Source organism: Pelodiscus sinensis, chromosome 1, assembly GCF_052426305.1.
Source record: "Pelodiscus sinensis isolate ZL-2025 chromosome 1, ASM5242630v1, whole genome shotgun sequence".
Classification (NCBI taxonomy): domain Eukaryota; kingdom Metazoa; phylum Chordata; order Testudines; family Trionychidae; genus Pelodiscus; species Pelodiscus sinensis.
The window spans coordinates 184,271,806-184,297,593 of NC_143052.1; the positions used below are offsets into that span (position 1 = coordinate 184,271,806).

The window sequence follows — 25,788 nt, forward strand, 5'->3', positions numbered from 1 at the left end:
TTGTCTGCGGAGAAACAGTTGCTTCTGATAATGCCCCCTGCCCTGCAGGTAGCTATGCAAGTGACCTGCACATTAGAAATAAACTTTTGCAGGAAATACTTTAAGGGGCTATAACAACATGTACCCAGACTTCTGCGGGCATCTGAAGTTTGCTATGATTTCTTTTCTCTCCTTTCCCCATGTGACAATTCCCTAATGAAAGGGTTTGCTTCAAGCAACCAATTAATATACACCACCTCAATGCAGTCACATTTTCCACACAACTAAATAAGCTCTTGGTGCATCTTATTCAAATAGCTCATTTCAAAAACCCAATAAAGAACAGCCCATATAGAAAAGAGTAGCAAGGAGGTAATAAGAGGGTAATTACTTCAAATATAATTTTACAAAGAGCACTGCAGTAACTCAAACTTCTGAAACATCAATGTTTATTCTCAGTAGCACTCAACTATCAATTGTTTTGTTTTTGGTTTTGCAATAGTATTTGACAAATCAGCAGCTTGAGCAGTAGCAGGATGCCTTTATCAGCTTTCAGAAATGGGAAGAAATGAAAACAGCAGAATGTGCATTCTTCAGTTTAATGACTTCACATCCCAGTACATTCACCAAGAGATTATTTAAGGCAGCGGTGGGAAAACTTTTTTCGGTCGGGGGGCCACTGACCCACAGAAAAATCAGTCAGGGACCAGGAGCTATGGGGAGCTGGAGTGCCAGCAGGGATTCCCCAATGCTTAGGAGGCCCTAAGCCTTGTGGGCCAGATCCAGGCAACCCAGAAGCCGCATCCGGCCTCCAGGCCTAAGATTCCCCACTCCTGATTTTAAGGCAATACCATCTTTGAAAATCAAGTAATTAAAACCTGGGACTTTCTGAAGGGTCAAAGAGGAACTTAAAACCCACACAAAAAAAGATAATTCACCGATATACGTTTGTGTTTATGTTCAGAATAGTACACAATGTTTGAGTGCTTCTGATTAAAACCTGTATCTAAGATTCCCTTTCTCCCCCAGCAATAACTAGATTTACTAAATTTCCCTGGAACCAAGATAACCAACTCAGCCTTTTCAGACATGGACTTCTTGAGAAGTTTTTCCAAGCTGAAAATATAATACTAACACTAATACACACACACAGTTCAGCAGATAATGGGATAATAATTATTTATGGTCATATACAACTCTGTACTGAAGCAAATGCAACCAGAACAAGACTATTCTCAGCTGAGCTCCTCTAGCCAGAGAGGAGCTCCGGGGCATACCCTTCTTTCCCCAACCAGGAACTGACCTGCTAAGGCCCTGCGGCTCTTTTTATATGAGCCTGCTGAAAGGCTGCCCTTAGAGGCTGTAGTGCCTTTAGTGTCATGGCAGGGGCTGTTCCTTGGAGGGGGCCCTCTAGAGAGGGGGGTCATGCTCAGGGGTGTGGGAGGCAGGAGCAGGACAAGGAAACAGCAGTGATCATGCCAGCCCCAGCACGCACTGACAACAGCAGGAAGCGGCACGACCCAGACGGCTCTTTTCCCCTGACTCCTAGCTGCTTCGCTCAGGGGAGGGGATTTGGGGGAAGGAGTGGAACCATACTTGCGCTCACTCACTGGCAGCAAGAAGCTTGTTTGAGGGGCTATTTTTATCTAAAATTCAAGTACATTTAAAATTGTGCATTATAATAATGAATGATAACATGTGGGCCAACTCACTCCAGCTCTAGTGTTGCACCATCTTATCCCTTACAGATATTTTTTTCTTTTTTTCCCCCTAATTTCATAGGCATATTATATGACCCTAACTCAGCTGGGGGTGTACAGCTGACTACATAAGTTGGAAAGGGATACACAGCCTAAAAAATTTGAAAGCCACTGTTCTAGCACATTAGAAGTTTCAATCTTTATATGTCATGTGAAAGGTGATTTACCTTTCTCACAATGATCTCATATTTGAGGCATGAAGGTCATTTGTTTCTGGTGTACACATACTCCTGACACAGAGCATACTTAGCCTTTATCTTAGAAGGGCAAGACAAACGTGTGGTTTGTGAGGGGTGAACTGGATAAAAAAATATGCTAACTGCAATGCATTATGGGTTTTCAGTATAAAAGTAATCAAAACAAAAATGATATTTGCAATTTTTTAAAGTTAATCTTAAATCACAATGCAATAAGGTAATTAGCAATAATGGCTACAGGTGGGACCGCCCTGTTCCGGCACTCTTGGGACCTGAGCAGTCCTGAACCACAGAGTTTGTCAGGCCAGGGGAAGTCCAGGCTCCCCTCCCAGCTGTCAACCCAGCTCCCCGGCCACCCTGTTGTTCCCCGTGTGCTGGGGGTGACAGTCCAGGCTGCTTTCCCAATTGCTGGCCCCGCTGCCTCCATCCCGGCCAAGGCCACACACCTCTCTGTGCTGGCCCAAGCTGGGGCTATTCTCCCAGCACCCGCCAGAAGAGCGGGCCTGCACTCCTGGGTGATGCTTCTGGCCAGGGTGGGACTACACTCCCTGCTGTGCTCCCAGGTACCAGCCCAACTGCCTCCAGCCCGGATAGGGCTGCACTCCCCTATGTGCCAGCCTGAGTGGGGCTATGCTCCCTGCCACCAGACCAAGCCAGGGTTGTGCTCCCCACTGCACCAGCCCCACTGCCACTAGGGCTGCGCTTCCCACCACCAGCCCAGCCCCTGAACTTGGCCAGCCAGGGCTCTCTGGTCCAGCAATATCTGTGGGCCTGCCAGATCCCGGCTGTTTCTAGACCAGTGTCTCCTGGATTTTAGAGGTTTAATTTAACCTGTATTAGGGATGTAAAAATCCTGTTTAATTGGTTAACCGGTTGAACATAATGTTTGATCTGTTAACTGATTAAATGTGTGTGGGAGGCGGGGAGGGGAGAGAGCACTCCAGCCGGGCCAAGGTGTGGAGGGTTGGTCCAGCGCAGCCTGGCTGGAGGGGCTCCCCTGCTCATTGAGACTAGGCCAGGTCCACTGCCAAAAGAGGCTTCTCTGGATAGGCTGGAGCATCCCTGCCTGCGGCTTGCCCAGGCCTTCCAATGATGGGGGCTGTTCTGGCTGAGCTGGAGCGCCCCCTGCCGCTGGAGCATCCCCCCGCCCATCCCCTCCCACCCTAGTTAACTGGAACCTGTAAGCCTCACCATTTAATGGTGAGTCTTACTGGTTAACTATTGATAGAAATGTAGCCGTGTTAGTCTGGGGTAGTTGAAGCAAAATGCAGGACAATGTAGCACTTTAAAGACTAACAAGATGGTTTATTAGATGATGAGCTTTCGTTTGATCTGAGGAAGTGGGTCTGGCCCACGAAAGCTCATCATCTAATAAACCATCTTGTTAGTCTTTAAAGTGCTACATTGTCCTGGTTAACTATTCACATCCCCAATGACTATGTAATGATACAGAACCAACAGCACGATTTCTCATCCACCCATGTATAGTTTATTGCAGACAAAGGGGTGCTTATCAGTCCTTAAAGGCAATAGCCAGCAAGAGCAGTGTACTCTCTGACACTATTATAAAAAACTAAAAGACAACCCCTCCTATGCACTTTATATAGGAATTTAACACTGGAACCGCAAAAACAACTGTATACAAAAAACCCACAGGTCAACTTGTTTACTTCCATAGATCCAGCAACCATTCCAAACACAACAAGATAATCTGTTATCTGCAGCCAGGTTTTCTAATGCTAGAAAATTCTAAAGAGTGTGTGTCCAGGATACACACTTAAAACAGCCTTTACTAAACAGGGACACTCCAAAAAAGCAGTAGATCACATTGTGGAAACGGCTGCCCAAAACACTAACATATCCTGTTTCAATACAGAAAAGAAAGTCAATGATCACACACCCCTACTTGTCACCTGCCACCCAAACCCATATGGGGTATCAATTACAATACATACTTCAGGTGGACCACAACCTTAAATAATTCTGAACTCTCTCTTCTAGCCTTCAGACAGCCTTCTCCTCTTACCCCAGGCTCATCATCAGAAGTAAGCTGCCACACACAGGACACTCCAACTCCAAGAAGCATCAGCCAGAACAACAGATGACAGATCTGCAGGCATGTTTTCACTGGTACAACGATAAATACTTGCACATCTGTCAATATTCGCAGATCTTACATATGTCTATCAAATGCCAAAACAACAATTATGTGGGTGAAACCAAACAATCGCTATACTCTGAAATGAACTCATACAGGAAAACTACAGAAGACAGCAACCCCACATCTCCCATGGGCAAAGCCTTTTTTCACAGAATGATCGCTCCAGAACTGCTCTTTCAATACTCATCCTCAAACAAAACCAGCATAATACCATCAAAAAACTAGTCTGGGATCTTAAATTCATCATGCTGCCAGATCAGTGGTCTCAAACTCCCAGCCCGTGGCCATCCCCCGCTGGAGCAGTGGAACAATCTGCCCTGGGAGTCCTGCTGGGAGATGGGGGCATCTGTTCCTGTCCTCCAAGTTTTGACCCTTTCTGCCATCACCCTGCCCCCTTCTCCCCATTGCACCACAGGCCCCAAAGGATGTGGCCTCGGGGATTACCAGGTAGACCTAGCATGGGGAGAAAGCAGTGGTCAGACCTCCCTCCCGCACATCGCCTGGGAGGAGAGTGACATTGGGGGAAAGGGCAGGGTGACAACAGGAAGGGATGGGGCTTGGTGGATGGGAACACACAGATCCTCCCCTCCCCCTTGACTCCTGATCCAGATTGCACGATCTAGGTACGGCCCATGAACCAGGAGCTTGAGACCTCTGTGCTAGACACTAAAACCCGTGAACTTAACAGGGACACTGGTTTCATGGTTCAGTAAAAAAATCTTTAACACACATCTGCCTGCTAACCCTGAATGGCCCACTTCAAACACCTTTTGAATAACCATCTAACCCTTACAGCACACACTCCCTCTCATGTGCTCTCTTACAACATAGGTTACCCCTTAAGCATAATCACCTGTCCCAACTTGTGTTTACCTCAGACACTCTGATTTCTTTCCACAGACCTGAAGAAATGTGTGTAGCTGGAAAGTTTATACCTTCCAGTAACAGAAGTGGTGAAGATATTACCATTACCTTGCCCTCTCAACTCTACTTTAGGAAGCTGGGAAATCTGATAAACAACTTATATCCAGATGTCAGGGTAAATGGGCCTTTTTTGGGGTTACTTTACTCTTACTCTCTGAAGTGAAGTATCAGAGGGGTAGCTATGTTAGTCTGGATCTGCAAAAGCTACGAGGAGTCCTGTGGCATCTGACGAAATGGGTCTTTGACCATGAAAGCTTATTCTCCAATAAATCTGGTAGTCTATAAGGTGTGATCGGACTCCTCGTCTCTGAAGTGAGATATGCTTAAAAAACAGAAGCATACAGTGAAGGAAGTCATCTGCACGCTAAATGATTAATTATGTGTCTTGCTGAAAATCTGGTGATATGACCGAGGATGTGAACCAAATGATTAAATCAAGTTTCATTTTACTAGATGATTCATTGAGAACGTAACACCACAATCTTAACACTACAGTGCACTTCTTTAGAAAAACAGACTGAGCCTCTTCAAGAGCGTTAAATTGTCAAAGATCAAGGAGAGGACAAAAATGAAGTCAATTCCTTCCTGACCAAGAGGAGATTTATTGAAAGTCAAACTATGATAACAAGGAAAGGGTATTACAATGTGTATTTCTTGGCCAACAGCACTAAATCTTTAGAGAATAGACCTAGCTAAAGAATGTGTATGTGTTTCAATAGCACTGTTGCACCATTGCTATTTTCACAGAATCTTTTCCATGCAGAAAACATTTCTTATATAAACATTAATACAGGGAACTGTCAATGTCTGCAAAATAAAAAAAACAAGCTAATTTTAACAGCGGGTGGTATTTTTCCACAGTACCTGGTACATCTAGAGAAGTGCACATTCAACTCCTTATCCATTTTAGCCCAGGACAGAGACTTTTTTTTCCCTAGACAAAATACACTTGTTAATATGGTTATTATTATTCCATATTTTATAAAAAGAATTTGAGTAAAAGACTAGAAACAGAGCAGCGACTCTAACAGCACCCAAGAATTTGAATCAAAATAAGAATCTCTAACAAGAAACTTCAATAAGCCATGAACAAAGAACATACTGCATGTGAAAACCTGGCTTCATTAAAGCCAAGAGCAAAAATTTCAGGGGTCAAGAATTTTATGTCATGATTTTAAAGAGGGAAAATGACACCTATTTTAACAACAGATAGCAAAGAAAAAAACAATTAAATGTATTCTGACATTTCTGGGTACATAATCTGAACACAGTCATGGTATTAATACAAAAATATTTAAAAGGACATTGCCTAAGCAGCACAGTTTTATAAAAATAAATTAAACAATGTAAGAATATCATCAATACACTTCTTGATTAAACAGACGTACGAAGTTATAGTGCATTTGGATTTCAAGAAGGTATTCAATATACAACTATTTAAGAAATCAAATAAATGCCAACTACATGAAAATGTTATATCAGAGATTACAAAATGATAGTATAAAACCAAGTGGGAATAGTATAGAATGGAATGGCTTCAAAATATACCCAAAATTACCACTTAGAAAGTTTGTCATCTGACCTGCAGGCTAATAGAAAAACATAGAAGTCCATTCCCTCCCAATTCTAGTGGGGCAAGAGATTCTGCTCTGGTAAGAAATCCAAAACACATCATCTGTCTAACAACTTGGGAGCTGGGTGGAAAGGGGAAGGATGTTTAGTATTGTATGTAGCTCCCACTCACTCTGTATAATTTTGTATTGGATTTAGTGATCATCTGACAGAGGTTGCCTCTCTTCCCTCCACCCCCATTTTCTTCTCTTTCTCCATTACTAACACATTTGGTCAGGCTAGCTTCTTTAGATGCATGTCCACCTCTCCCACAAATCTGTTTGTTACCTCTCCCTGGGGCCTGCAGGGACAAGGAAGTAGGTGGAGCCTTTCCCTGTAGAGGGAGAATAGGAGCCAGAGGGAGCTACAAAGATGAACAAGCTGGGAGTTTTTAAGGAGCCACTTATGGCATGACAGCAGGAGGATGGATTAACTCTCTGCAGTTCTCTAGAACTCTACAGAGCTCCAGGGCAGCAGCAGGCACTTACGTTGGGTAGAAGAGAGGAGAGGAGGGGGGGATTATACTTAAGAGCAGAATTTTTCAGCCAGGTTTCCTCTCTTCTCCCCCTGCAAATAATCCATGGATTTCTGCCAAATTTAAAAACAGGTACACAAAGTGTGCCTAACCCCCTTCGGGTTGAGAGAGCAAGCTTCTGAACATGAACCTAAGTACAGTAGTTGTATCTGAACCTATAGCCATATTGCTCCACAGTCTGCTACTAATCACTTTCTAAACAGCACCAGAGGGAAATTAACAAAATTCTCAGCAGTTTCTCTGCTGCTGTTCAGAACCCTGTGGGCAGTGCTGAAATTGAAAAGAATTTTGTGAATTTCACTCTGCTACTGCTTGGGAAAGCAGAGACAAGCTATGAAACTATTTATGGGAGAGAATGACAGCTTAAAAATACTCTGGAATGAGACCGTAGTGGAGACATATTTAATGTATCATGTGTATACATCTCCCCATCCCATGGTCATGAAGGGGGTCTGAATCTGGAACCTTCAGCAACAAAACTACAACCTCCTGCCATTTTAAGTAAGCTGCCAGTGAAATTACATGAGCTTACTCTTACAGCTGTCAGTCACTAGAGGGAGGTATGACTGTACACATCACCTAGCATATTACAGATGTACATTCCCTCAAAAGATTTAAGAAGCTGGGAAAAATGGTAAAGCAGAAAGGACATTAGTGTCTCTCATCCTGTAAAGGAAAGGTAGGAATGCAACAGGGACAGTGCTACAATTTATGGAGCTTTTCCTGACCTGCCCCGAACATGACCAATATTCCCTTTGAAACCCAATCTTGCTTGTTAATATTAATTTGTGGAAAGTATAGTTGCTAACAGTCTATTGACATTAGGGATGTGAAAGGTTTACTGGTTTTGTTTAAGACAGGGGGTGCTTTAGCCGTGCAGAGCCCGCCGTGGACAGGGGCTGCTGAAGCCGGCTGCCCCATCCACGGTGGGGTAGGAGCAGGCAGGGGGCTGCTCTGGCCAGGCTGTAGCAGCCTCTGCCTGAGACGGGGAAGGGAAGGGAGCCTCCAGCCCAATTGCAGTGGATGGGAGGCCAGTTCACCCCTGTCTACCTCCCCTGTAATCACTTTAACTGGGTAAACATTATGTTTAACTGGTTAACTAATTAAACAGGATTTTCCATCCCTAAATGACACGACACAAGAAGCTAAGGCTATAAAATCTTCCAACAGGGGAAAAAAATATCACGAAGAGAAGTATAATATGTAGTTCTGGATATGAAAGAGAAGAAGAAATGAATAGGGAAATCCTTTCATTTAGCAACAATGAATCCATTCAAGCCAGGAGAGAGACTAGAAAGATCCAAGCTTTCCAACTGCTATTTTGAACATTATTTACAACATATTTATTTAGTGATGACCCACGTCTCGGCATTAATGTTTTATAGCATGTTTGAGAGAGGGTGGGCGAAGATGTGTGTGATGCTAGAGAACTTGTATTGATTTGTGGGGGTGGTGAATGAAGGATGCTTGTTATCGTGAGAGGTGACGTGTGTTTGGGTTTACCAAGTGTGCCAACTGTGTTGTTGTGTGGGTGGCTTTGAAGAACAGTGGCAGTTGGGCCAAGGAATCCACCACCGTCTGTGCAGTCGCCCTCATGCAACCTGAAACTGTTGCGGAAGTGCTAGCAGCCCTGGGAGTCCCGGAGTGGTTAACCATGAAATCGATAGAATTGTATCTGTTGTTAATTTTATTCAGTTTGTGTATCACACATTTCCTTTGGCTGTTTTATTCAGTAAGTGACTTTACTCATTCAATCCATCTAGGCATTTGGTCAAATAACTAATGTATTTGATATGATCCCAGATAAACTAGAAGAGGTAATAATGCCAGAAACATGGTCCCACCCAGTTCAGAAAATATATTAAAAAGCTAGAGACAAATAAGGCAATAAAAGTGGTGTAAGGCAATAGATATGTAAGGTATGAGATATGATGAGAAGCACTTTTATAGACTAGGAAAGATGACTGTGGGGTAGTGGGGCTCATGAGCTACACTATAAGTAACTGCCTCCTGGTAGCAATATAAATGGAGGGGATTATTCATTGTCCTAGAATAATTTAAGACAAAATATCAAATAGCCCAAGGAAGGGGAAAGTTTAGCTTGGATATGCAGGAGGAAAAAAACAACAAAAAACAGGAGGTAGTCAAGGCACAATTCATTTCAGATGTTAAGAACAGACTGAATAAAATGTATTAATAGAAATAATTTCATTAGTAAATGTCATTAGAAGAAAGACTAAGGATGTAAAACTAAATACACAATCCTATAAGATGTAGGGGATCATGTTAGGACTTACCCAATAGGACTCTTCTGGCCCTATTGTCTCTGGAAATATGAAATTCTGGGGAGAAGTCCAGCTTTGTTTCATAAGTATAGTAATATGGTGTGCTCTCCGCTTCCAAAAGACTTCAGTACTAAATAGGTTAGGAACTGCACTGTCAGAACTGAAGTTCTCAAACAAGTCCTTTATATTGACTTGCCCAATTAAATCTGTATCCTGCATCCCAATTTCTACTTTTCAGCACATCCCATGTTTTGGAAATTCCCAGTCATAGAAGATAATATATTAAAAACTATCTTCAAGTATTCCAGCTATATACAAGTCCAAGTGATTCCCATACCTCATTCCCATTTCCTTATGTACTAGTGAACAAAAATCTCCAAACATAGCTGGGCCTTTATCAGTATCTTCCTTTGCTGTATAACAGTTTTTGTATGATTCTTGCCACTCCATGCAGCACTTAGAATACTATATGAGCTGCCTTTGAAAATTCCAAACGGTTGACTTTTAGCGTTTCCTACAAAAAAATTACCGGTCTGATTACTCCACAATGCCTTTATCTCTTCCAGTGAGCAGAACATTGTTGCAAGTTTCCTTCTCCTTATATACCCAACAATCACTTAAAAACATAAATCAGATACTTTATTTCTCTTCACTTCTGAGATAAATGGAGATGAATTTAGAAGATCAATCCAACACTTTATCCTTGGTAACATATTTGTGTTTATTTCAGTAACAATCTCTCTTTGGAAAAAATGCAGTCAATAATACTTCAGTAGAAGTGGCCTTTCTCTTTCAAATAGTGGTGATCATTGAACATCAGAGTTCATTTCAACCCTGCTTCCCTTAGCACACAGCACTAGGTATTACATTATTTCTCCCTGATCAGTTCTTCTTGCCAGCTGGGCTTACACAAAAAACAAGATAGAGTCTTCTCTGCTTCCAGCTCTGTCATTTCCCAGCCCCACCAACTTCACTGAAGACACCATCATATAGTTAATGAATTGACTATAAGCATAAGGGACTATTCATCCAGAAGGCATACCATATTCAGAGAACTTCATGGCCAGAAGGTACCATGGTGATTATGCCCATAATTGATGCCCTTCGGATCAATTGTTAAAACAGTTATCGTGAGAAAAATAGTCTTGGGATACTGAGAACATATGAAAAGCAAACAGATAAAGCAAATATATTTTTGAATTTACCTTCTGAGCTGTATCAGTTGCTCAGTTTGGAAACTATACAAATGGTGGCTTACACACACTGAAACATGCTGAGGTTCCTTCTGGCTACTAAATGCCTTAGATTAGAACAGTACCATTACAGCAAGAAGGTTTTTAAGGAATGTCTCTTTCCTGTCTTGGGACAAATATCAGCGTAGCAGTTTGAACCCAAGACTTTAAAACCTAAAAGAATAAGCTTCAACTACTCAAACTAAAGCATTCAGGCCTATTGACCCCTAAAAGTTAGGTCAACATAACTACATCGCCACTCCCCAAATGCCTTCAGTGTACGGTCCATGGGACAACCTGAATGGACTTCCTAGTGGCAGCTGGACCGGTTGCATTGATCAGTCAAAGCGGAAGACCTTCAGACCAGGTGCAGTGAGTGATAACTAGATGATCAGAACATGCAGTACCTGAACGTACCTGTTCTAATGAGAATAGGCTGTTCTGAGTGTACCGTGTCCTCCTCAGGCTCCACGGTGCTCAAAACCTTGTCCTCCTACCCACCTCCTCTTTGTACTGAGAGCTGAATCCTGCAAAGTGCATAATGCCTGTGGCACTTGCTGATAACGCACACAGCCCTGCCAGGAGAGCGCACACAGCCCAAAGGAGGGCAAGTGGTGGGATGGCTTGTTTGGGTGTGGGGGGAGAGAAGCAACTTTAATTTCCAGAAGGGGTTCAGTCGGAGTCCAGCTGCGTGAAGATGTTGAGAGGCTGTGATACCTGGAGGCTTCTCCCAGCCACAATTAGCAAGGCTAGACCCAGCCAGCATCAGCCACATTTGGGTCTGTCCTGGAGACCTGCTGGTGCTCTAGTTAGGGGAGATTGCTGATTCTCTGCCCCACTGCAGCCTCTCCCGCATGGGCTTTCTCTTGATGGTGCTCCAGGTGCCCACATGCTTTATCCTCTAGGATCTCGAAGTTGCAGTTTATGTGACACACTTAACAGAAGAGTCCAGAAAATGCCTATGATCAAGCGCTACTAAAAGCTAATTATCAGTGAGACCAATTGGGGCTCTGAGGGAACCGATTTTGAGATCTAACAAATCCAGTTATTTAAGTTAGGAAATCAGGAGTATCTGTGCAAAATTTAGTGTTTCTAGCTCTTACCATTTCAAAGATCTTTTGGAATTATTGGTGGGTCCAACTGGGGCTCTTGGGGGAACAGATTTTGAGATCTAACTAATCCAGTTATTAAGTTTCGAAACCAGTAGTATCCGTGCAAAATTTGGTGTTTCTAGCTCTTACCATTTAGGAGATCTTCACACACACACACACACACACACACACACACACACACACACACACACACACACACACACACACACACACACACACACACACACACACACACACACACACACACACACACACACACACACACACACAGAAAAGAAGATGCAGCACACAGATGCTTTGTTCAATACTCTTAGTAAAGAAAGATGAATGTTCTGCCTGAATTTTTTCTAGTAAATCTTTTTCCATAGGAACAGAACTCCAGTCAAAAGCAATTCTCCCCATTGTGGATATATACATATTTTCCTAAAGGAAGAATTTTGCGAGGACTCTCAAAAGCCTTGAAACAGTGGTTCCCAACCAGTGTTCTCTCTAACATTTTCTATACTTGGGCGGGTTGATATTTCTTGTGCGCACCATCAATACTGAGATAGAAATTGTGTGTGCAATCCATGTGTGTGGAAGAAAATATATTTAAACAAGGGATATTTAACAAGAAGCAATGCTTATGTTATTTAATATGAAAACAGATTAAAAAAAGAAAAATTAACACTACCCTTAGAGTACATGTATCAACCTAACAGCTCAACCTAGTACTTGCTATTTCTGACTCCTAGGAGCCAGAACTCTACCAAATATAAAAAGATCTGGTCTTAATGCAACACATCTATGAATTAGTAACAGACTTTTTAAAAAAAAAAAATCGTTAAGTTCAGATATCTGCAACACCCCAACATCCTGCTGGGGATTCTTATACATTTCAAAGCTGGCACACCCTGCAGCCCAGAGTCAGCAGGACTTCCCGCTGAGATTGTATACGGAGTTCTGCATTCCTCTTTTGAAATGTACAAGAGCCCCAGCGGGGGCTCTTGTACATTTCAAAGGAGGAATGCAGAAGTGCCTATCAACTAGTCGAGTAACTGATGAAAATTCCATTGACTACTCGACTAGTCAATTAACTGTTACTTAGCATCCTTAGCCTGGTTCCAGATACTACACTTCTGCTTTTTAAATGTAGTAAGTGTTGCACAGCAGGGGACTGGTCGAGTGCTGGAAATCAGCTGATTCTTGGCTCTCCCCTAGTCCTAGATGCTGCACCTCTGCATTTTAAACATAACAAGAGCCAGGTGGTTCCTACTATATTTAAAAGGCAGAGCCACAGCGGGGTTAACTCCTGGGGCTGCGTGAGTGGGCACTGCTTAGTCCCGGCTCATGCCGCCTTAGGGAACTAACCCTACTGCAGCGCTGAAGTTTGCTGCTTAGCTCTTACATTTAAACTGAAGAACTGAAGTAGGGGTAGCAAGCACCCCCCTCCATATCAACTAATCAATGAAAATTCCATCAACTACTCGATTACTTGACTATCCACATTTTAACAACCTTCTTGTGAGCTGATGGAGACAGAGACCAGCTCTTGCTATGTATTTGTACTGCATCCAGCACAACACTATTGTGATCATGGCCAGTAAAACCAGCTCTTTACAGGTCAATGTAAAACAAGCTCTTCTCCCTTACTCTCTCAAATAAGATTCTCAGCACAGCAACAGTTTCTTATTCAACCCACCCTTTGTCCTCGCAGCGCCCCCTCCGAAAACATGCTCCTCATGTTTAGGCAAGTTTAGACAGTCACAGATATGAAATATGATCTAGAAATTAAGAGTGCTGAAATGTGACTTAATATCCAGCAGCAGCCAGGGGCTTACTTTATGACCTTGTCTTAGATCTAATTCAGGGTTTCCCAACCTATGGGTCGGGACCCAAATATGGGTCGCCACTACATTTCAAAAGGCTGCCCAGGTGTTTCCCCAGGCTCTTAAGAAGCCATTCACACATTTTTTGAATTGCCCTGCGTCACCAATTCTTCCTGAATTGTCAAAATGGGTCCCCATCTGGAAAATGTTGGGAACTGCTGATCTAGTTGAACCTCCACTTTCAGGAACTCACACTGCTATGACAGGATCCAAATATTTAATTAAGATTCCAGAGTTTGAACAGACTCCAGGCACTGCTCTGGCCTGGTATCTCCAGAGACACACTCAGGATGCAAATTTCATAGATTCTACTCCCACTACTTCTGAGAGCAGAGCTCTTAAAGTCCAATTGCCTCATCCCTGGGACCAGAATGCACACGATTAGAGGACTCTGGATTTAAATTTACCTCTGAAGGGGCATGTAATATGTGTAGTGAGTATACACACAGCAACTTTGCACTGGATTTGCAAAGCATAGCTTACCCATTGTCTTGGCCCTCTATTTTTCCAGGCACAAAGTGATGGATAATAAAATACAGCCTAACTAGTGTAATTCTGTTCTCCATAAGTACCTTGGTTTTGACTTCTAGTAGTTTTTAATTTTAAAATGTTGTTGATATATTCTACCACCCTGGACTTCAAAATTCAATTTGTTTCCATTATTGTCAACTTCCACTTTCCATGTTTCTATTTTTAAGCCTTTCACTATCTCTCTTAGCATGTGTAACTAGGACATCAGGCTGTGTTCCCTCTAAGCAGCATGGCAGCACAGATTCACAAGTGATTAAACAGCCCCACCCAGTCAGTCAGCTCCCTGCATGGAGTCCTGAGCCTCTGACTGGGTGGGGCTGATGAATCACCTGTGAAGCTGTGCTGCTGCTGCTTAGAGGGAGCACTGCATCAGACCACTGCATATTTATGCCTTGAAATTTCCTAATAGTATTATTTCTGTTAACTGCTTTTAAAAAGTTATATTTTCTGTTAGCTTGTTTTAAGTCTTAATACTTTTATGGACTTGTAGCCTACTGGGCAATATCTGATGTAGTTCCATTGCCTGACTTTTGTTTTCCTAATTGTTTGAAATTTCTTTTAATAGGTTCATTATAAACAAACACTGGTTAAACACAAGTCCCAAGGAAGCCAAGAGAAGACTGAAAGTTGTTTTTGAAAACACAGATATGAAGCCCATGCTTTTCAAAGCCAAATCATTTGACACACCTTAATCAAGGATATACACCAAGAAAAATCACTGCAAGGAGTAGAAAGAACATCTGACAGGTAAGTAGATATGGATCAGAGTACTGAAGAGGATTCAAACACTGAAATGGTTTGCTTTTTAGAGAGGAATTTCAGAAAGAATTAGTATGGCATTTATGAGTAAGACAGCAGTTCAAAAATTTTTTTTTGGGGGGGGGGGGGGGAGGCAGTGGCCTGTGTTTTAAAAAAAGGAACTCTGGATGAGAAGGCAGAGGGATTAAAACAGTAGCTCAAGCTGTGCTCTTTTCTTTCATGGCATAAAACCTCATTTTCTCTTCCACTTGTCATACACTGGTGCAAGGTTATCATAATACCACAGCATGGGGCAAAACAAAAATTAGATACGCAAGCTGTTCACAGGACTGGAGCGAGTGGACAATACATTTCTGCTCTCCAACATCAAATCATTTGTTGTGACCTCATTTGCAGCACCAGCTTTATACTAAAAATCCTCAAATGATTTATTGTGCCACAGAAACCAGTAAGTGTGGGTTAACCTGGTGTAGGTTTGTGGAGTGCTCCAATGACATTAAGGTTATCACAATCCAATCCCTCAAAACATGCCTAGCAGGAACTAGGATATTCATGGCGATAAGCAACATTTCTTCAGCACTTTTAATCTTCAAAGGGCTTTGCAAACAATGAATTCATTGTACATTGAATGCAATTAGCCCCAGTGGGAAGAGTGCTGTACATTACTTGCAAATAGTCTCTTCAGCCAATTGGAGCAGGGTATACAGGCTTTGAAGAGAACCTCCTAAAATGGGATGAAAGGGCAAGGCAATGGAAAAGAAAACAGCACAGCTTGAGCACATCTACACTTCTGGAAAGAGCAATGCTCCAGGGTACATTTAGCCGGTCCAGTCAAGACCCACCTAATCGAACGCTGAGGGTGCCCCCATCAGCCATTGAACTCCTCAGTTGTGAGGAATTAGGGAAGTAAAAAAAAAAAAAAAAAAAAAAAAATCAATACAAAGGATATCGACTCCAGGTATGCAATTCACATAAGCTGGAGTTGCATATCTTGCATCAATTTCCTCTGCCAGTGTAGACCTGGCCTAAAATTCCAGGGGACTCAATCTTTAAACAAAAGTTCTATTTACTTGCATGAAAAAACCACATTCTGTTAATCTAGGAACTTACCTCTTGGCAATACTGCAGAATCCCTTCTTTAGTTCCAATGCAGGTCTTGGTCCCTGAGGGGTCAGATTCCCATTTTCCATTCTGAACATTCATATGCATATTGAGTTTGCCACAAAACATGGCAATTTGGGGCTCTGCCAGCAAGCCAGCATTTCCATCAGTAGGCACCTGGAGAAGAATACCATTATTAATGATTGAAACTTCATTCAAAGGTGGTAATAGATCAAGTGAACTAGAATCAATAACTTGTGCTTAACCATGCCAGGCAGAAATTATGTAACTAGTTATATATACTAAGATTTGAGAGATCAAAACAAAAATCTTTTTAGTAATTCAACACAAATTCAAGACATGAGAGGTTTTAAATTGAAAACTCGTTGGGGCAGAGATTGACATTCACTATAAGCTTGCCTACACTAGGATAAACAATGAGTTGTTAAGATATGTTGGTTAACAAACATGTTTTCATTTCCGCTGATCAAAAATGGGGAAGTTTCCTTGAAAATTTGGCCCATTTTTCATTGACAATTTCCAGGTTTTTTTTTTTTTAAATCAGCTCTATTTAAACTAACGTTTTTAAACTCTTTTGTAGATGCTAATACACTAAAATATACTAAATATAATAGAGGTGAATCCCAGCTCCTACCGATGTTTCTAAAATATAATTTACTATGTCTACACAAGACATCTAAAATGTACTAGCTAAAATGCGTTAGCGAACACATTTAAAAAATACACTTATTATCCTATCATGGACAAGACCAAAATGCCTTTACAGTGCCTGGTACCATAGGGCCGCCGCCGCCTACTTGAATCATCTAGGTCCATGGTGCCCAACCAGTTCTGAAGCAGTAGGTACTATAGTGGCTACTGCTGTAGTAAACTAGCCACACTCAACTGGCAAAAGAGCCACATGTGGCTAGTATGTTGGACATCACAGATCTAGATGTTACTGGAGTACAAATGACAAACAACAATCAATACCACCACCACACAATGCCTGTGCAATTGCTGAAGGGAGTCACTTGTACAAGCAGTTGTGTAGATGCTATTAGATTTGATATATACTCAATAATCACAACAAAATAGGGACGTTAAAACAGTTAACCAATTAAAGGCTAGTGCTTAATTGGTTAACTGTTTTAACACCTGTCCCAACCATAGCAGGGGCTGCTCCAATCCAGGGCAACTGACCATCACCAGAATTAACTGGCAAAGGCTGGTTAACAGGTAAGCCTCATTCTTACCAGTATGCTTACCGATCAACATCTCTACAACAAAACACCTTAATGTTGTTATATAACTATTCATGGGGTTCAGCTAAAGATGGTCTGTGGAATCTTAAAAATTTTCTATTTGGGATCTTACTTGCAGGTAGCATACGAACCTCCAAGAATTTCTGAACGTCTTATAAACCAGTGCTTTCAGAGACTGCCATATGCTCTATGAACAGCCTTCCATCTAGAACTTGTCTCTAAGTAACTCAATACTGAACCTCTTCACAGCTGAAATCATCCTCAAGATGCTGAATGTGCAATGAAACCATGTAAGAGTAGATAAATCAGTTGTTTGAAATGAAAGAATCAGCGGATACATTAACCACAAATGTTACTAACTGAAAGCAAGCTCTGGCAAGAGTACAATGGAAACAGATGTCTAACATCAGCATCAGAGGGTATTACCTTCCAGCAGGGAGTACGGATGAATCTAAGCATCTGTGTTGAGCAGCATGCTAAGTATTAGGCGGTTGAAAAATTAACCAGTCACCAAGAGGGGAGCCCGAAATGGAAGACAGATTTCCTATGAAAGTTCTGGGCCGTGACTGTAACAAAAAGACTAACATACCTTCTGTCGCTCACAACTGACTTTTCCATCACATCTTATCAGATATTTGCACTAATCAGACATGCAGCCTTTTTTAAAACTGGCCCTCACATTTAGGGGCTGACTCTTTGACTCACCATACTGCAGTTGCTATGATTCAAGCAACCACGTTTTTCCATATACAGATACAAATTGGAGGCTTTCATTGCCCTCATGCTCACTTTCATTCATGTTCAAAGGCATGACTTTCATCACATGCTCATTTCTATTCTGTGGAGCAGTACAGACAAGTTAAAAAAAAAAAAGAAGAAGCTGGCTGTTATGAAACCAGACCTACATACAAATTTTCTCCCTTGCTTGAACCTGCTACAATTAGTAGCTATTCCTATCCTCCAACTTTTGCTTTAGGATGAAGGAAGAGATTTCCAAATAATCTCCTCTATATACATTCCCTTATTTTTAGTGTGCCTCCAGATCATTTTGGTGTTTGTTGTTCCACATAGCTTATCTAAGCAGAGTTAATTGAGAAGACTCTTATAATGGAGGCCCAAAAGTTTAACAAACAATAGCACCTAGCTCTCACATACTGCTTTACATTACTAGATTTTCAAGTGTTTTACAAAAGAGTTAAATATCATTAATTCCATTTTAGAGATAGGAGACTGTGTCACTGAGAGGCAACTCCAGAGGGCCAGTGGCAGAGAAAACAGAATTTAGGTGTTTCAAGTCCCAGATGAGCAAGCTGTTCACTAGACCATGGAGCCTTCAGTGTGAACCACAATTTCAAACAACACTGAAACTGATCTTGTGTATTTCATTATTTAGGTCCCCATTGACAGATTACCTTTCCTTGCCTGCAAAGTGCCCTGGTGAAGTACAATTGGAGAAACTTTTTAAGCAGCAGTAAAATGTAAATAAATGGTGAGACATCCTGTCATTCACTACAGCCCAGTTATTTCAGAACAGCAGCTCTGAAATGGTCCAGCCCATTTTTAGTATACTAATTGCAGTTGTTGCTGCCATTTCTCACTCATTACTCATGAGACTTCCTACTCACCATTTCGGAGGAGTCAAAAGTATTTTGCAAACCCTGAATATTAGATTTCTTAAATACATAGCAACACTTTTGTTATTGGCATCTAAAAATGTGGCACACCACAGAAGAAACATCAAACTGCCAATTCTGCCCACAGTATCACCCATAAATAACTCCCAAGTGGACTTCATTTACCATGTAACTTACTTTCAACAGCATAGCAAGTATAACAACAGAAGAGATTTTTACAAAGAGCTAGAGTTAAGTCTCAGATTTTGACACAGTGCTTAAGTTCTGCATAGCTACTATCCCAATTCATATGAAAGGGAACACTGAAGTATATAGAAAGAAAATAACCGTTTCTAGTGACAATAAAAGATTCTCACCCAGTAAGAGTTTTGCTAGTCATAATTTTATATTATTAATTGATATCTTTAGCCATTCTGAAGTCCCCAGACACTTTAAAGGAACTCTAAAGTTGGTGAAAAGCCAGTGTACTATGTAACATTTTCTAAATGCTACTAAAACTGAATCACTGGCTACATAAGTTGTGTAGGATAGAAGGTTTTGGTCCTGCCTCAAATCACTACATTTCACTAGGGAACAGGATGACCACCTTATTAAGTGGCTATCTTTCATGTGTAGGGGGGGGAAATCCCTGGAAGATTAAATTGTGACTTCAATTTACATACGCTGGAGGTCTCATGCTGCCAGTATTAAAACTGGCTTGATATTTCTAAACATTATAGATAATTTCCTAACTTAAAACATGTTGCAGCCAACACAATGGAATTCTTTATTAGACCTTGTCCTCATAGATAAAGAGGAACTAATCGCAAAACAAAAAATTAATGGTAGCTTAGGTAAAGTGATTAGGATTTAATTAACATTTAAAATGCGCAAACAGAATAACATCTGGTATTATAATAGGGACAGTTTCACAAAGCTGAAAAACAATTATGGGCTAAATCATTTGGGAGCAAGAACTTAATCAGAAAAATGAGAATGATAACTAGGAATCATTTAAGAACATGATCCCAAAAAATCATAGTCATTGAGAAAGAAGGCTGTGCTGATTAAAAAACTCATCTGGCTTAAAAAAGACAGCTTTAAAATAACAAAAATATTATATAATAAAATGGAAGGGAAAGTTAACAGTAATGAATATAAATCAGGAAACAGGAATTCTAAAAAGAATTTAAGGGAAGCAAAGAGACCCAAGCAGAAATCTATGGCTAATAGAGTTAAGGACAACAACAAGATATTTAAAAACATATTTGGAAATAAGAATCCTAATAACGGTATTGATCCATTACTAGATGGCACCATAGGGTATGTCTAAACTACATCCCTCTGTCAAAAAAGGGATGTAAATTCGGCAAATCGAAAGTGCAAATGAAGCAGGAATTTAAATATCACAAGCTTCATTTACATAATGGCATTGAGCACTTTTTCAAAAGAGGGTTTTTCAAAAGTGAAAGCACCATCTAGACACGGTTCTTTGGAAGAAAAAAAAACCCTTTTTCGAAAGATCCCGTATTCATTTTTGACACAATCTGGATGCTCTCTTTAAGAAACACCCTGTTTGCAGTCAAAAACACCCTGTTTGCAGACAAATAATTTTCGAAAAAAGACATTCTTTCTCTTAAAATGAGGTTTACCGCAGTCGAAAAAAAGCCAAGTTCTTTCGATTTAATTTCAAAAGAACGCGGTGGCAGTCTGGACGCAGGTGAAGTTTTCTTAAATAAAGGTCACTTTTTTCGAAAAAACCCTGTAGTCTAGACACAGCCTTAGAGACTAACAAAAATATATAGACTCATAAGCTTTCATGGGTAAAACCTACCTCATCAGATGAGTGGGAGTGGGTTTTACCCATGAAAGCTCATGGGACTATATATTTTTGTTAGTCTCAAAGGTGCCACAGGACTACTCATTTTTAGAAGACACTGAAGTTATATATTTTTAAAATAGCAGGTCCAGGTAACTTGCATCCAAGATCTTTCAAAGAGCTGGCTGAGTAGCTCATTAGTCCATTAATGTTGATTTTCAGTAAGTCTGCTCCAACATCAGCTCTTGTTCGCAGCAGCCAGGGCTAGCTGCTGCAAACAGAGGCAGCTCCGGCACCAGCAACAGCATCTCCTATCATTTCACCACTCAATCATTATCTTTCTTCAAAAATCAGCCAGAGTCAGCAGACATCTCGTTAATACTAGTAAAGGCTAGGGATGTTAAAAAGTGGTTAATCAGGTAACCATTCAACATCTTAGCAGTTACACAGTTCCATGCCGCAGACTCTGCAGGATATAGCTTATACTGTGCATAGCCCACAGCGTGGGGCAGTAGCCGGTTCCCCAGGACCTGGTGCACTCCAGAAGCCAGCTGTTTAACCAGCTCCCAGCATGTACCTGCCAGCTTGCTTCCAGGAAGCTGGCTGCCACCCTGCACTGCAAGCTCCGATCCAGAGCCAGTAGTGTGGGGTGGCAGCCGGCTCCCTGGAAGGAGGCCTAGGAGCTGGCATATAACCATTATGGGAACCAAAAAGCTCATTCTTACCAGTTAACCGTTTAAGTAGTTACACTGTTACATCCCTAGTAAAGCCAACCGCAGACTTCACACATCTCTTTCCACCGCTAAACATACACAAAATGTGGATATTATTGCAAATTCTTCTTGAAACTAAAATACTCAGTAAAATACTTAGGAAAAGCCAGCAGCTTCTTGTATTTCAAGAAATTACTACCATTGTATTATCAGCAGAGTTAGTTCTAAATACAAGAGAATACCATAGTATATAGAAAAGATGAAGATGAGAAATCAGGATAATCCAAAATTTGGATTAAGAAACTAGATTGGTGTTCCCTGTAAAAGGAGCTCTTATGCAGCCACCCAGGAGAAATTCAAATGTCACCCAGCTGATTAGCAGAACATTCAGTGGGCAGCATGTATTTATACTGGTGGTGCACATCTATATATGCCTCAGTGCACATAAAATTGATTCCACATATGGATTAAAAAAATTAGAGAGAATGCTGAACTAGAGTACCATATTTTACTGGGAAGTGTTTTGAATTTGGGTCCTACAGGAAATCTGATTGAAATACAACTACCTGTAAAAGCTTTCATATTTAACTGCAAATTTCACCTATACCATATTGAAAACTCAAAAGGATAAACCTACTTGCTGATTATCAGTGAAGACGAGAGGCTTGTGTGTTATAAGGTTACCAGGAGGCATGTAGAAGATAACCACTCAACAATGTAGTTTCTTAAATAAAGATCTGAAATGGTCTAGTATGCTATTTCAGATCCATGTATTTAGAAAACAAAGTTAATTTAAAGGCTCAGTAGCATCTCTTAGGTCTTGCCTACACTGCACAGCAAAGAGCACCAGAGGCGTGTAATTTCTAAAACAGTCTAGAAGCCCAGTTATGACCCTGTTGGTGTATTCTAAACGGTACCCAATTTATGTTCAACATGAGCTAAATACTAGTTAGAGCACCAGCGGGTTTTCTACAGGGCACTTAGAGCACTACACATTAGAGTGTTTCACATATCACACCCCTTTTAGTGCACCGTGCCAAATCCTTCTAGATATGCCCTTAGCCAGACAGAAGCCACTTCAATAAAAATCCATCCCTTCCTTTAGATCCCTTTTTAAGATTAAAGCATAGTTTAACTTTGAAAACTATACATCTAAAATATTCATGATTATGATCTACAGTTCAGACGCATTGATAATGTTGGTGTTAACTGTATATGTACTGAAGAATTAGTACAACTATGCCAGTTTAAATGAGTCAGTGTTCAGGACTTGTTTTAGCCAGGGGAAAAAAGACACACCTCTATTTCAAAGAGAATTGTTAATTATATAACCACCTTTAATTTTTACACTGGTTAAGACAGAAAAATAATGAACTATAGCAAAAATACTCCTATTAAATTTCTAGTTTTGTCAGAAAAATGAAAAAAAAAAGCATGATGCTTCATAAAGGAACTAGAACAAACATGAACTTCCCTAATACACATTGTATGAGATGAAGTAAATTAATTATTTTTAACAAAAAAAGAAACCTTGCAAGAAAAGTTGATTGGGAAGGCTGAGATTCTCTGTAAATTACTGACGTTCATATTTCATGCCAACTATGGAATGACTTCCATTTATCTCTACCAAAACAGTGATAAAAGGAAATTGTATCACATCTGTAGGAATAATGCACTAAAATGTGTTTTACTTTGATGACCTGGACATTTTAAACAGGCTTCTTCACAGGAGAAGCACAAATACTTGCCTCAGTATCTAGGTTACAAATCTGTCACATTTGACACAGTCACCTGTGATCCTTGAATCATTAGAATTCATGAACAGGGGTATTGTTTTACTAATCATGTCCAAGTGGGTAACACAATCCACATTATTACAGAATTCTCTAATTACCGCTGAATATTCATCTTGAAAAGGAAAATAGGAATTACCACTGGGATTCCATAATGCTGACTACTTTCATATAGCATAATTAAGGAGGGGTTTGGAGAAGAAGAGAATGGCCAGGAAAAGGAACCTCAGTATAATTCTGTCTTTCACTAGCTTGCTACTATTTTCAATTTCACTTTAAGAAAGATAGTATTTGGCTTACATTTTTTAAAGATTTTGAAGCAGAAGATGCATGCAAATTTTGTTCCATTTTAGGAACACAAGCATCTTAAATGCTACGCAAATCTTAAATGCTATATAAATAAAATTTAAATATCTCAATTTCAAAGTCTCTCTAGTTCCATTAAAAATGACAGGATTATATTTCAAGCTGTCTTGTACTATATTGTATTTCATACACACACATGCAGAAAGCTTTGTATTTCTGTTTGGCGTGTATGCATACCTAGTCTATGGCACTACAGATGTTTATTGTCACATGATAGATATTGGGTATGAGTTTCCATATTCTGCGTCATGAAATTTCTACCATTTAAACTTGTAAAATTAGTCTTAATTTCATGTGGATCATGCAGTTTAGAGAAGAATTCTCTTGCTCTTAAGTTTTCATGGGACCTTCCTCAATTTAAATTTCATATTAAATTCTTGTTTGCAGAGAGCGCCATGTTGGTTCTAGGTTATTAGGCATCAGAGGGGTAGCTGTGTGTGTTAGTCTGTATCTGTGTGTGTTAGTCTGTATCTGTATGAACAACAAGAGTCCTGTGGCACCTTATAGACTAACATTTATTTGGACAAAATCTTTCATGGGTCATGCATCTGACAGTGTTTTCCTTACCAACCAACCAAAGCTTATACCCAAATAATTCAGCCACAGGACTCCTCGATTTTCTAGGTTATTAAGAGAGACAAGGCAGATGACCACCTTGGACTAACTTCTGTTGGTGAAAGAGACATGCTTTAAAAATTTGCTCAAGAGTTCTTCTTTGGTCTTTATGATTGCCATATTTGGGGTCAGGAAGGAATTTTCCTCCAGGGTAGATTGGCAGAGGTCCTGGAGGTTTTTCGCCTTCCTCTGTAGCATGGGGCACGGATCACTTGCTGGAGGATTCTCTGCATCTTGGGGTCCTTAAACCATTTGAGGACTTCAATATCTGAGATATAGGTGAGAGGATTATTCTAGGAGAAAGTGGGTGAGATTCTGTGCCCTACAGTGTGCAGGGGGTCAGACTAGATGACCATAATGGTCCCTTCTGACCTTAAAGTCTATGAGTCTATGATAGGGATTGTGATGGGGTAGACCCGCACAGTGCGGGGGCGCAACCCGCGACGGTGCTATACAGCGGCCAGCCGGACGGCAGCCGCCTGTGCCCCGGTTGCTCGGCCGCCGCATGCCCCACTCTGACCAGCGCCGCATTGAGCAGCGCGGGCTGGAGGCAGCGGGAGCGTGAGGCGCGTCGCCATGGCAATGGGCCGTCCGCGGGGGGCGGGGCCGCCAGGAGCCGCTGGGGTCACGGCCCCGGCGCCGGACTTAAAATGGCCCGGCGGGCGAAGAGAAGAGGAAGGGGGGGCAAGCTTGACCGCCCCAGGAAGGAAGCCAGCCGGGGAGCAGAGCGGGCTGACGAGCCGGAGCACCCCACCCCTGGACCGGGCACCTGGACCAAACCACGCACCAGCGGTGAGCTGCGCACTCAGGACTCCCGGGGCCGTAACCGCGGTAGCGCGGGCGGGAGAAGGAAGCAGCCCAGGGCGGAGCCCGGAGCAGCTGGCGGGCTGACGCGTTAAGGGTACACACCCCATCAGCCGGGTCGGACCAGAGTGAGTCCAAACCCTTAGGGCCCCGGGCTGGGGCCCGTGAGAGTGGGCGGGCCCGGGCCCCTCTTCCCCTCCCGCCTTGCTAGGGAGGGGAGACCAAAGACGAACGCGACCGAAAGGACACAAAAGGACTTAGGACAGGGTTAAAGAAGAGGCATCCCGGAGTGAGACCGCCGCGGAGCGACCTGGGACGTCACTGGGATGTTAGATAGAGGGTAATAAAATAGTCAAGTAACAGCATGAATTTTTCGCCAACGCTTATTGGTTAATCGTACAGTCGACTACCCATTTACATCCCTACTTTATGAATACTTCAAGAATTCAGTAAAATGTTAAAAATTATCTGTGTTCTATCTGTTTCTTTTTCTATTTAGACATTTGCTGCTGATCTCAACATACAAGCTGCACATATAATAGCTTGTGTTTGATGAGATTAGATAAATCAAAGAAGAGCAATATTAGTGGGATGGGTGGGTGCTGATTTTTTCCTGACTGGAAGAAAAACAAAATGACATAAGTAATGATTTACAACTTGGATCATGTTTAAGACATAATACACTGATTTTAATTTAAAACACAAATTAATTAAAATGCAAAGTAGCCTGTAACTTGTGTGATTC

At 41.5% G+C, this 25,788-nt stretch overlaps 1 protein-coding gene across 4 annotated transcripts in view; it reads right to left on the reverse strand.

The window, feature by feature from the left end:
• APP (amyloid beta precursor protein) overlaps positions 1 to 25,788 on the reverse strand; it is a 313,107-nt gene that overhangs the window by 228,426 nt on the left and 58,893 nt on the right. For all 4 annotated transcript variants that reach the window (XM_089773561.1, XM_089773560.1, XM_089773555.1 and 1 more), the window contains exon 2: positions 16,065 to 16,232. In XM_089773561.1, coding sequence (XP_089629687.1) covers positions 16,065 to 16,232 — 168 coding nt within the window. The remainder of the gene's footprint in view (positions 1 to 16,064; positions 16,233 to 25,788) is intronic.